The following is a 19119-nucleotide window of genomic DNA, read 5'->3' on the forward strand; positions in this document are numbered from 1 at the left end:
GTCTCCTTTTCAGCTCTACTATTCCATTTATATAAATAAATATCAACAGTAGGCATGCAACAATTCACCTTACACACAGTTCAACACGGACCTCGGTTTATGACCCACGGTTCAACACGGACCTCGGTTTATGTCCCACGGTTTTCGGCACGGTTCGGTTCTGATGGCTTCGGCACATTAAAGTGTTTTTTGATTGTTTTATGCTTGTGACAGGAACAGTAAAAACTTACGAAGAATTATTATTTTTACTGAAATTCTCTTTATTTTACTTGACTTTATTTTATTATTTTTAAGCAAAAAACAACTTGTACAAATTACTGATGTATTTAATAAATGTAAAGATTTAAACTGGCAGCTCACGGCAGTTTTTGGTTTACTGTTAATCAACAAGCCAGTAAAATAAGGTTCTTGAAGAGGTTTTGTGCATCAGAGTAATTAAAACGACGTAATGATAAACTTGCGATTGCAGAAATCGAAGTAAATGTGCACTCAATGGGAAAGGCCAAAGATAATATATTAACAAGGTGCATCACTGCCATTGCAAAAAATTAGAAGAAATTCAATGCTAAATAGCTTCTTGAAGGTGCTCTTGCTAAGACGTTAATAGCTGTCCGAAAGGCCGCCGAGTGGCAAGACTTTCGTTAATAGATATTGGGGATGCGTATATCTCAGCATACAGACAAACACAGACAGAGCCAGTTCACAGTGTAATTTAACGCACGGGACACCACAATTCACTTGCTCGTATTGGAGAAGTCGTACCGAACGGTTCAATATTATATTGAATATTGTGGCATCCTTAATTAACAGTGTAACAGACCTGCTGTTACAAATTGGTGTTTGTTTCCCCGCTTACTAGTGAAACTGACCCTCCAAACTATTGGAAACATGGTGATGTTGAGGAGCAACATGTGGAGACTTTCTTCATTTCATTCTTAATTTCATTTTGAATTCCACCACAGCATATAACCCTGGTTGAACAGAAGACTGAAACAGACTTACCCTTGAACCCTTCTCCGGATAACACTGACACCCACCACTGCAGTCTCTCCCTCCACATGGGCCATCATACTTCTTGACCCCCTGAGAACAGAAAAAAGAGAGACAAGATGGTAAGATGACATTTGGGTGAAATGTTAACCCTGTAAAGAATGAGACAGAATTGAATGTAAAGTATTTCTATCAGCACATACAACATCTTCATCAAGATTCAATATTGTTGATGTATATCCCTTTCACATTCAGGACACATTAGATGCTACATGATATCTTCTCTTTAACTCTGGGGTCTTTAAAACGTGAGATGACAATCAAAGATCCATCAAGTGAACACAGTTTTAAACATCTGAGTGAAAAAAATTGTCAATTATTTTTTTCAGCTAGAGGCGCTTTTATGTTCACCCATAACCATGACCTTTAACCATAAAATATGAGAATTAATCATTTACAGTAACAATGACTTATTAAATCATTAAATATAAAATAAACACTTTTTGTGTGGAAAAAAATGTAGGAAGACTAATATACAAACTAGTAAAACTGTGAGGGGGTCACATTGTTGACCAAACATCCAAAGATGTAGTTATAAATCCATAACGTACACTAAAGCCTCTCTGTGTTTTATAAAGCATGACTTTATGTTTGACCACAGCTGTTACTGTAAGTATTTCACCATGACATCAAGTTGTGCATTAACGTATGACAGCAATTCATTGTGGAAATTCTTTAAGCCCTGTAGATGAATGTTACTGAACTAATGAATACTATACATATTTGTGAATAAATCTCTTTGTTGGGGGAGGCTTTTCTTTTGGAGGGCCTCATTCTATGACGGCAGCATCTCCTTTCACACCTACACACTGATTCTGACCAATGAGACAATCCTGTGTGTTACCATGTCATGTCACCCCTTTAATAAAATCAGAATAAAACTGTCTGCTATTATTTCTGGTTGGGGACTGAGTGCTTCACAGAAATTCTAGTTCGTCTGATATGAGATGTTAGGGAAGCAACAGACAAAGGCCATATTGATGCTCCTTTCCTAAGTCACAATAAATTCTTTTACTGAGAACTCATTTATGGACAGTGATTTATGATCCTCCGTAAGAATTCCCTTCCTCTCACATATTTTGCTGCAGAGCTCAGAATTGCAATGAAATTGAAAAAACAGATATCCTGCACAACAAATATGACTGTATAGGTAATTTGTGTGAACTTACATTTTATTGAAAAATGGTGAGGGTCCACGTAAAAGTGCACACAATGTTTAACACTTACATTTACACATTTGGCAGATGCTTTTATCAAAAGCGACTTAAATTGCAGTGTATTATCCATTTGTTTCTGATCGAACCCATGACCTTGGCATTGCTAATGCATGCTCTAACCACTGAGCCACAGGAAATTAAACACACAGGTATTAAACACAACCACACTAAGAAATAACAATGGTCAATAGGGTTAGTTGAAAAACCCACACCAGTTGACCACAAATTAAAGCTTTGGGTTTGGAACAATGTATGCAGCAGATCAAGAGGAAAGTGGAGGTGTTGTCATACATGAGGTGGGAATGATAAAGGACTTTACAGCAGCACTAGTATCATTTCAACATAATTGAACAATGACCTGGCAGTTTCACAAATTGCTGAACAGTTGATGATCACAACAGATGATGAGAGGAGTATTGTTTTCTATCCTGTTCCACCCCTCCCACAAAAATGACCTTTTCCACCACTACCTGGAAAAAACATTTTCCAACAAAGCCTGAAACAATGATCACCTAAGTAGTATATGTTTGTTCCCATCACAGCCAAGAAGTCTGAAGTGTATGGGGAAAGAATGTGTTTTTGTCATCAAGTTGCCACTGGAGGTCTGATGTTAATGAGTAATTATGAATAATAAAACAGAAAGCATGCACAGAACAGCTCAGATTATACTTTTTTCTTCTAGAATAACAGACATACATTTTCTTTGGCTGAATCCAGACGTGCTGATTCTGTTTCTATTTTGTATCACAAAAGCCTAGTTTAAATTCACAAAATATTATCCACAAATTCAAAACAAAGTTTAAAGTGTTCAAATATTTCAATGTTCAACATGCTTTTCAGCATTTGCAAACAGTCACACATTTGTGGAATTGGTTACACGTTGTTGATTTATATCAGGGCTGTCAAGGTTAACGCATTAACGCATGCGATAAATTTTTTCCAGATTAACTCGTTAAAATATTAAACGCAATCAACGCAGCATCTGTTTATTTTGTCATCCTTTGTCTTCATGGCGTTACATCGTATAATCACACTCTTATTCATTTAAAGGCCTTTAAACCATTTAAATGCGATAGATAGACAGCTTCTAGCTGTGGGATAAGACACAATGCAACACGACAACGATACTGTCTGGTGTATACAGTCACGGGCTAAAGATTGCGTCAGTGAATCTCTGTCATACAGTGAACCAGTTTGAAGTTCTTTTAAAGCATTTTCGTTAGCACAGATTTCAACGTGTTAAATAAAACTCTAAATGAATGCAAAGAGTTGTGAAAATGGGAAAGGGCATAAGATCCTCTTAGGTCTTTAAACCTGCAGCTGTGACTCCTGTCATTAATGTTCATCAAAAAAACAAAAGAAAAGAGGAATTCAATGTGTTTTGTAGCTTTAATTCTATATTTAATTTTAGAATTAAGCATTAAAGACTGTAAAGTGTTTGAGAACTTAATTGAATTTCTGTATATTTACTTGTTAGACATGATAGCTCTCAATTATACTATACTTCAGTGTTTAACAGCTATAATTAATGTTAAAAAAAAAGACTGGAAAATGGATACATCAGTTGCAATATCATAATGTTGGCGTTCATTTATAAAATTATGTTTTTAAGAAAACTGTGGTTTCTACATTCATTAACGAGAATAAATGTGAAATTATTAGAATGTTAAATTATATTTAAGAAAGGAATGTTATGTTATGTTATTTATTAATCCTGATTAATCAAAAAAAAAAATTACAGAATCTACATGGGAATTACAAGAGTTAATAAGTATTCTTGTATTGCATGGGAAAGAGATGAGTCTTTTCCAGTGAAAAATGAATGTACTTAGAGCAAGACTTGTTCACATGACACAATGTTGTTCAATGTGCAGTGTGTTCAGCCTTACAGGAAGGTCAGAAGACATGAATGTCTGAAATGCTACGTCTAAAACCAAACAAAAACCAGACAAACCAGACAAACAAATAGAAGACAATAAACACAGATCTCAACAGTTTTGTTATTGTAGGGCCCATAAACGTCCCAGACAACAGTTATAACTGACTAAACACTGACGTCAAAAGAACATCCCACAAAGAAAGAACATGCAAAAGCATAGGACAGAATAGAAACTTAAGCCCTGATGCCTTGGGAGTTTGGTCAATTGGTAAGCTTTAATTGTGTTAACAGTGCAAAAATCATATGTTTGATCCCGGGAACACACAAAACTTACCCTGTATGTCCTGCAAGTCAGTCAGACTGCCAAGTGCATAATGTAAATCTACATTTTGAAAGATGAATGATGAAAAATTGTTGGATAGTGGACCAAGTAAAAGTTCACAAATGTTTAAATGGATTATTAAGGGGATAATTCATCCAAAAATGAAAATTCTTTCATCATTTACTCACCCTCGGGTTGTTCTAAACCTGTATACATTTATTTGTTCTGCTGAACATAAAGGAATATATTTGGAAGACTGTAAGTAACCAAACAGATCACATCCCCTATTTATTGCCATGATAGGGAATATCAATATGTTTGGTACTGACATTCTTCCAAATATCTTCCTTTGTGTTTAGAAGAACAACAAAATATATACAGGTTAAGAACAACCTCAGGGTGAGTAAATGATTCCAAAACTTTCCCTTTAAATTAATATTTTGATTTGCTAGTCATGGTCAAACATAATTTTAAGACGACACCCACAAATAAGCCATGCAACAAAACGTCTTGGTTACGTATGTAACCTCAGTTCCCTGATGGAGGGAACGAGACGTTGTGTCGAGAACGACAGATGGGGTTCGCCCTTGAGAACCAATCAACTCTGACTACTATAGAAAAGGCCAATGAAATTTGGCGAATGCAATTTGCATGCCGGGCTCCGCCCCCGGAAATCCGGTATAAAAGGAGGCCGGCGTGCAGCATTCACTTACCTTTGTTCTGAAGAGCCTGAGACCTCTCAAACTGCAGCAGAATACGATACGTGTTCGTGGCATAAGGGACACAACGTCTCGTTCCCTCCATCAGGGAACTGAGGTTACATACGTAACCAAGACGTTCCCTTTCTGTCGGTCTCTCGACGTTGTGTCGAGAACGACAGATGGGGTTGCCTATGGAAAACGCCACAACGCTGTATCGCGTCACAATCTCTAGCGAAGCGACGGTAACAAGCCTGGGCGTGTCATCTCGAAGCTTTCGTGAGACTGTAACCTTCCAGTGTGGTGGTCGGGGGGTTCCAGAGCTTTCTTGGAGAAAGATGGGTACAGCCCTGACCGGTAACTTTCACGGACGGGGCCTTAGCTCTCTATAGGCGAGAGGCCGTCCAGATCAGTTTACACCGGGTAAGCGCGACTCTTAATCAGAGAAGCGCTACAGAGGCCACCTCCTACCCGTGGGGAGGAATATGGTGGATATAGGTATGGTCTCGTCCTTGGAGGAGAACGCATGGAACGTGCGGACTGAGTAGTTAACCGCGAGGTGGAGGCCCACCTGGGGAAGCTCATGGGTTACCAGGAGTGGGAACCATTCTCATGAGGATACATCAGACGGAACAGCCCACGGAGGGGGTGTTACAGACGTCCGGTAGCACTAGGTCCGGTTAGAGCTATCTGTGATAGCTCACATGGTATCCCGGCCTAAGGGGGAAGGCTGCTCTGCCCAGCCAGCCCCCAGGGGGTGCTTGTTTGGTGATGGATGGAATGCCTATTCTTAACCAGTGTCTGGGTAAGAAGGGAGGCTGGTGAGGTACCAGTTTCTTAGCGATGTGTTCGGGTAAGAAGAAAAGGTAAATAGCACACTGACCCAACCTGTTAGAGGGTGGAAAGGTGCTTTCGCAGGCATACGCCCCCCCGGATGCCAGTCCTACATGTCGCCACGCAGGACGTGGGCTGACACCGGGTTTACGCGAAGGTTGTTAACCCTTGCGAAGGTGTTTGGGCATAGCCCAACCCGCAGCTCTACAGATGTCTGCTAGAGAGGCGCTTCTGCCAGTGTCCAGGAGGTGGCTAAACTCCGTGTGGAGTGAGCCCTCACTGCCAATGGGCATGGGAGATTCTGAGATCGGAATGCCGTCGTAACGGCGTCCACGACCCAGTGCGCCAGCCTCTGTTTGGAGACAGCCTTCCCCTTCTGCTGTCCTCCAACAGACACGGAGCTGGTCAGAGCTTCAGAGCTCTGCGTGCGGTCCAGTACGTACTGGACACAACACTAATCGGGTTGGGTCTTCCTCCCCTATGGGGAGCGCCTGCAAGTTCACCACTTGGCCCCGGAGGGAGTAGTGGGAACTTCTTGGGCACGCATCCGGGCCTGGGTCTCAAGATAACGTGAGAGTTTCCAGGGCCGAGTTTAAGGCAATCCAGGGACACGGAGGATGCTCGGTGGTCCCCTACCCTCTTGAAGGAAGTGAGCGCCGTCAGGAGGGCCGTCTTACTCTATGAGGAAGATCGGAACCTCCGAGGGGCTCTTTGGGGGGCCCTGAGGCTCCCCAGGACCACTTAGGGTCCCAAGAGGGTATGGAGCGGAGATGAGGCGGATTCCGCCCTCTCGCTGCTTAGGAACCTGGTGACCAGGTCGTGTTGCCCTAGAAACTTTCCACCGACTGAGTCGTGATGAGTGGCAATAGCGACTACATACACTTTCAGTGTGGAAGGGAGATGTTAGTCTCCAGTCTCGTGAGGAGGGGAACACAATCCTGATCAAGCACCTCAGTGGGTCTTTCTCGTTGAGAAAGACACCAGGACGAGAAGAGGCACCGTCTAGAGGCGTGTAACCGCCTAGTAGATGGGGCCCTAGCCTGGGTGATGGTCTCAGCCGTATAGGGGGAGTAGCCATCTTAGGATCTTCTCGTCCCGTCTAGAGACCAGACATGGGTGTTCCAGAGGTCTGATCTGGGATGCCAGAACGTGTCCTTCCCCTGAGAGAGCAGGTCCTCTGTCAGGGGAATGGTTCAGGGGGAGTCGCTGTCCAGAGCATCGGCTCTGAGGCCAAGTGCGGTTAGACCGGTGTGGTGTAACCAATAACACTTGGTGCTCCTGCTCCCTGACCTTGCACAGAGTCTGTACAAGAAGGCTCCTGGGGGGGGAAGGTGTGCTTCCGCCCATCCCGCGGCCAGCTGTGCGCAAGGATATCCGTGCCGAGGGCAGGGACTATCAAGCGGGCAAATGGTGGTGTTACGGGAGGTGAACAGGTTTTACCTGGGCCTACCCGAACAGCCTCCAAATGAGCTGGACTGCACGGGGGTGGAGTCGCCACTCTCCACGAGGCATAAACTGGCGAGAAAGCACGTCGGCTGTCTAGTTCAGTTTGCCCGGGGTGTGTGGCCTGCAGGGAACGAGTCACCTGTTGACTCCACCGGAGGAGGCGTCGAGCAAGTTGTGTTTAGCTGCTGTGTGCGAACGCCACCCTGACGATCTGTATTCGCTACAGCTATAGTGCTGTCCTCGGAACAGCACGTGTATGTCTCGCACGAGAGGCCGTAGCCTGCTCAGTGCAAGTAGCATAGCCCACAACTCTTGGCAATTGATATGCCAGCGCAGGCGGGGGTTCGTCCAACACCCCACCTGCGTGCCCGTTGCACACTACACCGCACCCCTGCAGGGAGACTTCAGTCGTCACCACGACCTGCCTCATAACCTGCTCAGAGGGACCTGAGTCCGTCGAAAAAGTCATAAAGACTAGGGGTTATGGTGCGTCGGCAGCAGGGCGGCATCACCATGCGCCTGCTGCCGGTGTGCCACGCTCTCCTCGGAACTCGACTCTGAAACCAGTGTTGGAGCGGTGTCATGTGCATCAACTCGAGGGGTATTAGCCCGCGAGGACGCCATGTGTCCCAGGAGCCTCTGAATTGTTTCAGGGGGACCGCTGTCTGCCTAAAATGTTCATTTCAGACAGTTCAACACTGGTTGGGCACAACTGCGGACAGGTGTGCCGACATGGTGACAGAGTTGAGTTCCATACCGAGAAAGAGGATGCTCTGCACTGGGGAGAGCTTGCCCCTCTCTTGGTTGACCTGGAGTCCCAATCGACCTAGGTGCCGGAGCACCAGGTCCCTTTGTGTACATAACAGATCTCGCGAGTGTGCCAAGATAGGCCAGTCGCTGAGATAGTTTAGTACCCGCTCGCCTTCCTCCTCTCAGGGAGAAAGGGCGGTCAGGGACAGACCGAAAGGGAGGACTCTGTACTGATATGCCCGCCTCTCGCACGCGAACCGTGGGAACGGCCGGTGTCGAGGAGGATCGAGACATGAAAGTAAGCGTCCTTCAGGTCGATTGCCACGAACCAATCCTGACACCTCATAGATGTCAGGACGCGCCTCTGTGTGAGCACCCTGAATGGCAGCTTGTGAAGGTGCTCTGTTCAGGGTACGCAGCCTTTGGGGGCAACCCGCCGTCTTTCTTGGGAACGATGAAGTGCGGGTGGTGACCCACTGAACATCTTGGTTTTGAGGGACGAACTCGATGCCTGTTTTGCCAGAAGGGTGGTGACCTCTACCCGAAGTACGGAGGCGTCCCTGCCTCTGACAGAGGGAGAGATGATGCCCCGAAACTTGGGTGAGTCTCTGGCGAACTGGATCGAGTAACCAAGACGGACCGCCCTCATTAGCCAGCGAGACAGTGTGGGCAGCTCTCGAGCTCCCAGGGACTGTGACAGGGTGACCAAGGGGACGGTCTGCTTCATCATTCCCACGGGGGGTGGTTCGTCGGCTGGCGGAGCTAACCATGTCGCGGGGAGTCCCCGGAGGGAAGGTTTTTGCTCCGCCTGCTTACCTGCCTGGCGGGACAACGGCACGCACTGTCGGTTTGAGAGTGGTGACGGCTGTCGTATGTGTACGACCTCACGCCTCGCCAGGGTGTGAGGTCGGTTCGCCGAGCACAGTCCAGTGGAGTGTGCGATCGGCTGCAAGTAAACCCGGGGAGAACAGAAAACTCAGTGAGTAAGTGGGCGCCAAGCCCTAACAAGGGCCCGGCTTTGGTGACGAGGCAGGAGTCGTCCCGTACCGACCGATCAGAGCCGTGGCTGTGAAGGTTCGGGCCCGATGTTGTTCTCCCTGGGGTCTTCCCGTCAGTGTCCCTTCTCGCGAGGAGGTTGCTGACGGGGTGGAGGTTTCCCCCTCGACCTCTGCTTCCGGGGTGCCGCCTGTGGGGGCACAGGAACCGGAGCCGATGTCGAAAGGGTCCTGGGTTGCAGGGAAGCAGACGTCACGTGAGATCTCGGAGGCCTGTAGGCGGCCGAGTCGCGGCGTGAAAAAAAAATGTGGTTAATTGCCACTGTCTGCTTCGCCGTCAAAAAACTGCTGAGCGCAGTCCTCGACGGTGTTACCAACAACCCACCCTGCGAGATGAGTGCATCAAGAAAGCGGACTTCCTTGCTGTCACTCTTCTGCACAAGGTATAGCCGGGGGTGTCTCTCCTGGACCACTACCGTGGACATCGTCCGACCCAGGGCCCGTGCCGCCGCCTTAGTCGCCCGTAGAGCGCTGTCAGCGGTGGCACGGAGATCCTGCATTATACCCGGGTCGGCCTTACCCTCGTGGAGCCCTCTCAACGCCCTGGCCTGGCGGACCTGCAGGATGGCCAAGGCATAGAGAGAGGAGGCAGCCTGGCCCGCAACATCGCAAGCTTTCGACACCAGTGATGCCGAAGTCTTACGTGCTTTGGACGGTAGGAGTGGTCGATCCCCCCCCAGGTGGTAGCCGTCCGCGGCACAGGTGCACCGCAGGCGGACGTTCCACCCGGGGGATCTCGACGCAGTCCTTGGCTGCCTCACCATCGAGGGAAGTAAGGGAGCCGGAGCTGGTTTCACTGGAACGGTCCGTGAGTGGAGCGTTCCAAGTTTTACACAGCTCCTCATGCACCTCCGGGAAAAACATGGCACCCGGGGTGGGCGCGGTTTGCACCGCGCACCGACCTCGGGAACCACGTATCCCCGGGTTAGCACGGATGACATCACTTCTGCTTCCTCCTGAACTCGACCGCTGGGGGTGGAGTTTGGATTCGGCAGAGTCGGATGCCAGTCTCCCTCCGATGCTGCGAGCGACATCTCATCTACGTCACACATCGTTTCCGAGTGTGTGCGTGAGGATCCGGACGGTATGCCACCGCCGGTTGGGGAACGTTCAGAAGAGCGAATCGGGGTGCGATCGGCCCGTGAGCACTTGGCTGGCGGGTTTACGTTCGCAGAGTTCCCCGTATCACTAACGCTGCTAACGTGGGTGGTCATCGGGGCCGTAGCCACAGATGTCACAGCCCGGGTAGCAGACGAAATGGTGGCTGGTTCCCGTAGGAAGACAGCCACCCGTGACCGCAACTTCTGAATGACAATCTGCCCGCAGTGCAGGCAGATGTGTCAACGAACGCTGCTTCAGTGTGCTGGACGCCCAGACACCTAATGCAGCGATCGTGTCCATCCCCCTCCTCGATGAGGGTGCCGCACCCAAGAGAACAGCGGGACATGCCGCGCTGGAGAATGCTCAGTCAGTCCTGAAAAGGACTTTTAGAAAAAATCTCTAACACCTCCGGAACCGCCGAGACGCCCAGGGGAAGGTCGCTGCAGGAAGGGACGATCCGCTGTAACACGTCGTAGCACCAGCGTGTAGTTGTAGAGGATTGAATCCTGAGTTGTACTCATGAGCGATGGCTCTGAAGAACAAAAGGTAAGTGAATGCTGCACGCCGGCCTCCTTTTATACCGGATTTCCGGGGGCGGAGCCCGGCATGCAAATTGCATTCGCCAAATTTCATTGGCCTTTTCTATAGTAGTCAGAGTTGATTGGTTCTCAAGGGCGAACCCCATCTGTCGTTCTCGACACAACGTCGAGAGACCGACAGAAAGGGAACTACAGTATACAGTAGGTCACCAGAACCTGCTTGCACCAGAGGGTTGTTTTATCGATGAGGACAGGCTCCCTTAAAAAGTATAAAACTTTACTAGAACACAAATGCTGGGAGCACACTAAGCCAAAATGCAGTCCCAATTATGTACACACTGCTTTGTTTGTTTTATCACTTTGTTCAACTGCTTTCTCCATACTCAAGTTTGCAATGTACCTTTGGCTCTCAACTGTGATATATCCACGTCATCAACATAAGTACCACTTTGAGTACTGGCTCCAGCTGTGCACCAGGACTGCCAGTTAATGGAAATGACGTCAGTTTTTGAGAATGGGTCCCCTTGAATTTACAGTCAAAACTGCACACAACTTATCTATAGACAAGTAGCTACATAAAAACATCAATTTTTAATAGTTAAAGACATGCAAAAATGCAAAACATATGATACAACAGATTGCCAGTTGTGTACCAGAGTTTACATTGGCCCTATCCTAGTGCACCTTTTGGTACAGTAAAAATATTTGACAGCTTTTGAAATGAACTACGATGTCAAATAAACTCGGATTCCCTTCAAAAACTTCATCTTAAAAGTGCCTATACACTGTAGACATGTTGCTGGTGTATATGTGTTATGTACTGTCAGACATATCTATGATGCATATTTCGAAGCCATTTAAGCCTTGTTGTCATGTAGATGGAAGCTGAGCATTCAATAGGGCTCTTTCATTCTGAAACATTTAAGGCCCCTAAAATAAGACATTGGGGGGAAGGCTATGTCTCATTCCAGAGCCCTGACTTCAGATTAGCCAGAAACAGTCTGCATTCATCTGCAATTACACTAAATGTCTCAAGCAGCCAAGATAATAATAACTCAATATTCAATATTAGACCACATTATGAACAATTATGCAATGAATGCACCCAGTGTTCATTTTCTTATTAGGTTTAATTGCTTTTCCTCAACTTTCAAAATGTGACCTTTTTTAGCAGTTATTACAAAACCTCTGGTAAATGTCTGAAAATACACAAAACCTTTATGGGCTTTTTAATGATTTACTGTTACTGACACTCAGATGTTACTCATTCATTTACATTTGGAAGGATAAAATGAAGAATGTTTTGAATGGAAGTCTCTTAATAACAGAAATACTGTCGATAAATCACATTCCTATTTCATATCCACATCCATACTTGATGTGTGTCTCTGTTGTTAGACATACTGTAACCCAGTACAGTGTTTCCCAGACGACGTGATGACATTGTGACTGTGTGTTTACATATCTGTGTGGTGTGTCTTTGTGTTTACATATCTGTGTGGCCACACGGCAGAGAAAAAATACTATTACTGTTAATGACAATAAAGTGACAGAAAGATCCATGTATGGTCGTCAGTGTTTGCCTCTGTAGTCAAAGACAATATGAGTCATGAACTTAATGCACCATAGTCAAAACTGTCTGTGGTTAACCATGGAGCCATAAGTCCCACAGTCATTTCAACACCAAGTGTCTTCCAGGTCTGACAAACCACTGCAACAGGTGTCTGGAAAAGACCAGATCCAGATGCTACATTGGAGAATAGAATCAGTGTGAAAAATGGTCAAAGAAAAAGAAGCCTAAAGTTTTTAGATAATGTTGGATTATAAGATTATAAAACTGCATTTAGGGACAGCACATGGACACGATACACATTAAAATGCTTACGTGGAATAGATAACAAATGAGCAGCAATTGTTCGAATATTGTTACACGGATTGTTACACCTCATATAAACAAACTGAGATGATGTAGACAAGACATTTAAGAGTGTCTTTACAGATAAGATTCTCAGTAAGCACTGAAAGATACTGTGGGGGGTTTACAATATCAAAATACTGTATACTATGAAACTGGCTGTTCCCAGACGACAGCCTCACGTGACTGACTTTTTCTCTAAAGGTGTGATCAGGGCTGGATATGAGGGGGTGAAGTCCAGGAAGTAGATTTTAAGGGGGGACAGAGTTCCACCTCAAAATGAAGAGAACTGCATCTATAGTTTAATAACATGAGCTGTGCCCCAACTAGAGTCTCTTCAATGAATCTTAGCCATCTCCACCACCAGGCGTGATGTTTTTAAATATTTATTTTGAAGGAAGCTTGGTTTAAATATCGAAAACAATCTCAGGGTAAAGAATAAACACTTCACACACCAAACCACTTTACCGAGCTGTAAATAAAGATGAGAGCAGCTGTTTACATGGATTGGCTTTAAATTCAGTCAGCTCTAAACTGGAGGTTTACTCAGTCTGTCATATTTATCAGAGAGAGTTTTGTAACTGAATTTGACTTTCAACCATTCACACACTGAACGCTGACCCAAGAGCATTCAACAATCTCACATTACTTTAAAACTTCCTGAGCACTGCCTTTTACCCTCTGCTGTGGACCTTTCACCTTAACTGTGCTCTTATGTCTGCTTGTGACCCTACCGGGAAAGAGAACAAGTGAATGGAATGTCTATCTTTTAAGTTTCTAATTATATAGTTACTGTTTGCTTTAATGTATATCCATAGGGATAAGAGTGTTAACAGCAACAGGAAATGTTGTAAGTCACATTCACTCACATAAGCACTGCACCTCTATGTGTCAAAAGATGTGCTTGGCATGTGCATGGACCGGTTTCTATTCTTGATTGTGGTAACATTAAAGATAAAGTGTGCAATAATTTAATAGTAAATCAAATTGTATCATAACAGATGTCATACAACATCTGCTTTGTTCCGAGCTTTTATTTACTATTCTGGCCATGGACAAAGCTGTTCCCAAACAACGGCATCATTATATGGCCACAAGAACCGCAGACAAACTTCCCTTTGAAGCACCACCAATTTCCACTTCCATTTACATTTTCGACTCATCAGTTTCCTGCAATCCTCATGTCTTGAATCATTTATTCGTTTGTTCTCTCGTTTTGTCGTCATGTACCATTTTTGTGGGGGGCACCAGTGGCCTAAACCAAGCAATGCAAATTTTTATAGTTCTGTAAAAATTCATACTGAAAATAAAGTTTAAGTTAGACTATGATAAACTATGACAGAATTTTCAGTTTAAAGCGAACGTGATGTAACATTTATATTATTTCACAATTATGCACTTGGCGGACTCTTAATGGTATAGTTCACCCAAAAATAAAAATTATTTCATTGTTTACTGTCAGGCTTTGCCTGTTGTTTTTGTATTTTGGTTGGTGTTTTATTTTCTCTGCTGTATTTTCTGTCTTACAGATTTCGATCGTCTGGTACCTTGTTTTCACTAATTAACAGCACCTGTTCCTGATCGCTGCTTTCCCTATTTGAGCTTGACTGTGCCAGCTCTCATTGTGGCGATGTAATGATTTGTTACTGTGTTGCTCTCGCTGTACTTATTATCAAACCTTTTCCTATTATTCGTATGAACGTTGCAACCCGTGAGCCTGGTTTGAATTATTTTTCTCTCCTTACGGTTCTTTTTGGTTCCCGTTTTCCTTTCCCGGATTTGTGGATTTTTTTGGTTTTCTCTGCCAGCAATGTACCTGTGTATTTGGCCAGGAGTACCCTGCCTTTCTTTTGTTCTCTCAGTGAAGCCTGTCTAATAAACTGTGTTGTACCTTGCCTGCATCTGAGTCCCTTTGTGCACCGTGACAGTTAACTCACTTTCGAAATCTGTATAATTTCTTGGCTCTGAAAATTTGTTCAGATTTTTTTGTATTGGTTTGTTCTGTTGACCACAAATGAAGACATTTTGAAGAATGTAGGACAGCGAACAGTTCTGGGGCACTTTTGAATGCCATTGTAATTTTTCAGACTATTCAATGGGGTCCAAGAACTGTTTGGTTTCAAGGCATTCGTCAAACTATCTATATATTTATATATACATAATTTAATTTTTTGACTGAGCTATCCCTATAACACCACTTAAGTGACTTGCATTTGTGGTACATTTTATCATATGTGTTTTGGGGGAATTTAACTCACAACCACTGCGCTGCTAATACATGCACTGAGAAACAGGATTTTTTGATTATTTTTCTTTACTAACCTATATATTTGCATATATGTACATTTAAAATTGACCTGCTTGAAAATGCCTCACATGCCTGCTCAATTTGCAAATGAAGCTGTGTTTGGTTACTCAGCAGACTTTTAGAATATCTTCTCTAGACAACTTTGAGGAGGAAACTCAACTTGAAGTCTGACAGACTGGAGGAGGGAGCCGTGCCACCTGCCAATTAAAAGACTTTATATTGAGTTGAGATGGGTTGGGAATGTGACCTGTGTGTTTGCGCGTGTATGTCGGCCATACAGGTCAGTGGGAGTTCAGGCTGTGTCGTTTCACATGTCTGAGGGAGTGTGGATAGCAGCTGGGCTGTAAAGTTTAGAATACCAGCGTGCTTTATGAGCTTCTTGACGTCCTGCTGATGCACATATGTTCTAGAGCATGATACTATGGGAAGGGATCAACCACACAAAAACAAACAATTATGAATGGAATTATAAAGCCCTCTAGTATTAAACAATGTAACTTGGGTTTCAAAAAAGCTTCCCGAACAATATTTTCCACATACGTTCATGTGGCACATATAAATGTGCTACTGGGTGAAGGATACCCATTTGAGAGGACAGGACTTATCTTGGCTACGTAATAAGACAAAATGTACACATTAGCCCCTAATCCAGAGCAGAGCCACATGAATGATAACAGTGTGAGATGGTTGAGCGATATGAATTAGAGATGTGAAAAACACCACTAGGCACCTGTGAAATCCAACTAATCTGTATGATATTCTTTGGGGAATGTTAATGTACAGTCCACTTTGGAAATGTACAAAAGCCCTGAAAAAAAGGATAAGAAATGTTGTGTCGGCCATGTTCTGTGCACGATTGTAAATAGAGAATTAAAGGGATAGTTCAGTCCAAAACTCAAATTTGCCGTTTATTTATTCACCCTCAGGTTTTCTTAATTGGAAAGAAGGTTATTTGGTAATTTCACAGCCATCTCTGCTTCATATTATGGGAGTCTAAAGGGTCAACCTGTCTAAGAGTTCCTAAAGCACATAATTCCAAAAAGTGGCTCCTGGCGACATTTCGTGAAGCGAATCATCTGATATTTTCATAAAACTGAATCTAATTTTTTTAATATAATACCCCAAAAACTCACATTATATGAAGCAGAGAGGGCCGCGGATTTACCAAACAAACTTCTTTATGGTTCTACTCAAGAAAAAATGACAGCGACATCCCGAATGGCCTGAGAGTGAGTAAAAAAATGGCAAATTGGAGTTTTTGGCTGAACTATCCCATTAAAATACTATTTAAAGTGATTCTTCACCCCAAAATGAAAATTTATTTACCTTCTAGTTGTTCCAAATCTATATAAATGTCCTTATTCTGATTAACAAATGGAAATATATTTGGAAGAATGCTTATAACAAGACAGATGCTGCCCCCCATTGACTCCCATACTAGGAAAATATACTATGGTATTCAAAAGTGCCCCGAAACCGGTATAAAACAATTATAAAGTACTTTTTCCTACTATGAGAGTCAATGGGGGGCAAGATAAGTTTGTTTATAAGCATTCTTCCAAATATGTTTCTCTGTGTTCATCAAAACAAAGAAATTTATCCAGATTTGGAACAACTCAAAGGTGAGTAAATGACATAATTTTCATTTTTGGGTGAGGTTTAAAGGTTTAAAGCAGCAATCTGTAACATTTTTGGTTAAAAACAAGGTGTTTCAGGTGTTAAAACATATACTATATGGCTATACAGAGGCAAAAGTTAAAGTATGTATAGCAACTTTAAAGAGATCCCAAAAATGTCTGTCAACAACTAGTTTCATCCTGTTTGCCTTTCTTACGCATAATACAAAATAAGATCATTTGAAAAACGTTGGTCTCCAAACCACGGTGATGCCCATTCACTTGAATTGGTTTTGTGTCCATAAAATATAAGTGAATGGATACCGCTATTGATCGGTTACTGACATTCTTCAAAATATCTTCTTTTGTTTTCTGCAGAAGAAAGAAAGTCCTGAAATGAGAAGAGGTTGAGTAAATTATGACAGAATTTTTTTGGGTGAACTATCCAAAAAATTACATTACGATTTAAAGTAAAAAAATATATTAAATGAAGTATGCAAATCTCATCAATGTCAATAAATCACTAAAGTGAACCATTTACTGTATTTTTCCATGTAGGCTCTCAATGAATAGTTCATAAAGCAGTACACTTGCAATACAAATGCTGATGAAATTTGTTTTAGTTTAAGTGTAGCATGTTGGAAACTATGACGTCAACCTCCCAAATGCAAGTGCACAAAGGAGACAGTGATCTCTTATTCAAAAGAGGCCCATTCAGTTCTTTTTGATGCTGATCTTTATTATCCCCTCTTATCTCAAGTTCACAGGACCTTTCTCTGCTGAGACAGAGCGCCAGCATCACATCCAGCCTGGCATAAAGACAAGAAGCCGAGGACGCTGGGTAAAAAGGGGTTGGACAGACGGGCCCCTATTGGAAAATACTGAGTACACGAACCACAAGAAATCAAGAGAAAAGTGTACAGAATACAAACCAAAGTTGGTTTAGATCTATAAAAGTGTGTTGTGTCTAGAACAATGATTTGTATTGACTCAACCTCACAAGTCTAAAGAATCAGAGCAAGGTACCTAACGTTCGGGTAAAGCACACACGCATCTCAAGTGCACAAAGCAAACCAGTTTATTTACATGAAAGAAACCCTTGTTTAAACATGCAGACATCCAACACAGATCAACAGATGCTAATGCTTGTTGAAATTTGTGCGATGCTCATGTGTGCAGGATTTTCCTAGATTGCAATGCAGCTGTTTAATATCATTTGTCGCTGCTGCTAAGCCAGCAACCAGTCACTTTTGCTTATCTAGGGGCTGCATCGCAACATGCTAAATACAACTAGAAAGACCTCAGCAAAGGCATGGTAATTCCTTCCTTGGCAACCACACACAACACCCTGGCATCACGATTGCAACAGATGCAAACAGGTTCTTAACAAATGGCCTCTTTAGAGGTATACTTATATTAGGTGTCCTTTGTTTGCTTGTGTACATGCAAATAGTTCCGCATACATGTTGCTGTTACATAATTAGCCACTCCATGTTGTTTTTACAGTATTCCTAAATGGGACAAACGGCTCTACAGAGCACGCTTTGTGAAAACACCTTAGTCCTGTGTAAGCCAGCGTATTGTTTTTAGAAGGGACTGGTGGAGTGAGCCATTGGGTGCAATTCACAACCTCACCACTAGATGCTGCTAAATTTCATACACTGGAGCTTTAAACACACACTAGCATAACAATTGCCAGATTTTGCTTAATAAACACACCTGGTACAAAACCTTTGATCAAGCAAAGACAAAAGATAAAAGGAAATCAACAAAATATTTTTCTGAGCTCAGAATTTCTTTTGAAATAATATATTACACAAATGTTTGACGTTCTTGCTTAAACTATCCATCAAAGCCTCAATTAAACAAGCTCGTAATGCTTAAAACGTTTTAGGTTGCGATTTTTTTCTTTGCGGAACATCATGAGCTTCCGAGTACTCTCTTCTCAAATACAGAACATCTCAAAAATCTGAAACAAAGTAAAGATTTTGTTTTAAAAGAAGAATTCATTAAAAGTGATATTGGTTTTGAGACAAAGGGAGGACGAGTAAATGAAGACAGAGTTATCGAGCACACAGCTTTGAAGCAGAGAGACAATGACTTTATAATTCATAGAGTGAGGGTCATGACGGCTGGTCTCTCTCTGTCGGCTGACAGACTGAATGTGCTGAGGGGAAAAAAGGGCAGCAGATGGAAACTAAGGACATTCCATTAGCCCTTACATGTAAGCAGCTGTGGATCCGTACACAGGATATCCAGCTGTTGAGTCCAATCTCCTACATTTCTGGAAACCTCTGTATTGCCCAATTTGCTTGGTTTTGTTTTACTAAACAGGTCAAATGTTACAAAACTACCATGGTAAGAACACAAAAAGATCAGACAGTGAACA

General features: G+C 43.5%; 1 protein-coding gene across 1 annotated transcript in view; it reads right to left on the reverse strand.

Annotated features, from left to right (window-relative positions):
* Positions 1 to 19119, reverse strand: part of col4a2 (collagen, type IV, alpha 2) — a 79644-nt gene that overhangs the window by 44808 nt on the left and 15717 nt on the right. The window contains exon 4 of the mRNA XM_056754487.1: positions 1003 to 1083. Coding sequence (XP_056610465.1) covers positions 1003 to 1083 — 81 coding nt within the window. The remainder of the gene's footprint in view (positions 1 to 1002; positions 1084 to 19119) is intronic.

This window comes from Triplophysa dalaica, chromosome 8 (genome assembly GCF_015846415.1).
Source record: "Triplophysa dalaica isolate WHDGS20190420 chromosome 8, ASM1584641v1, whole genome shotgun sequence".
NCBI lineage: Eukaryota > Metazoa > Chordata > Actinopteri > Cypriniformes > Nemacheilidae > Triplophysa > Triplophysa dalaica.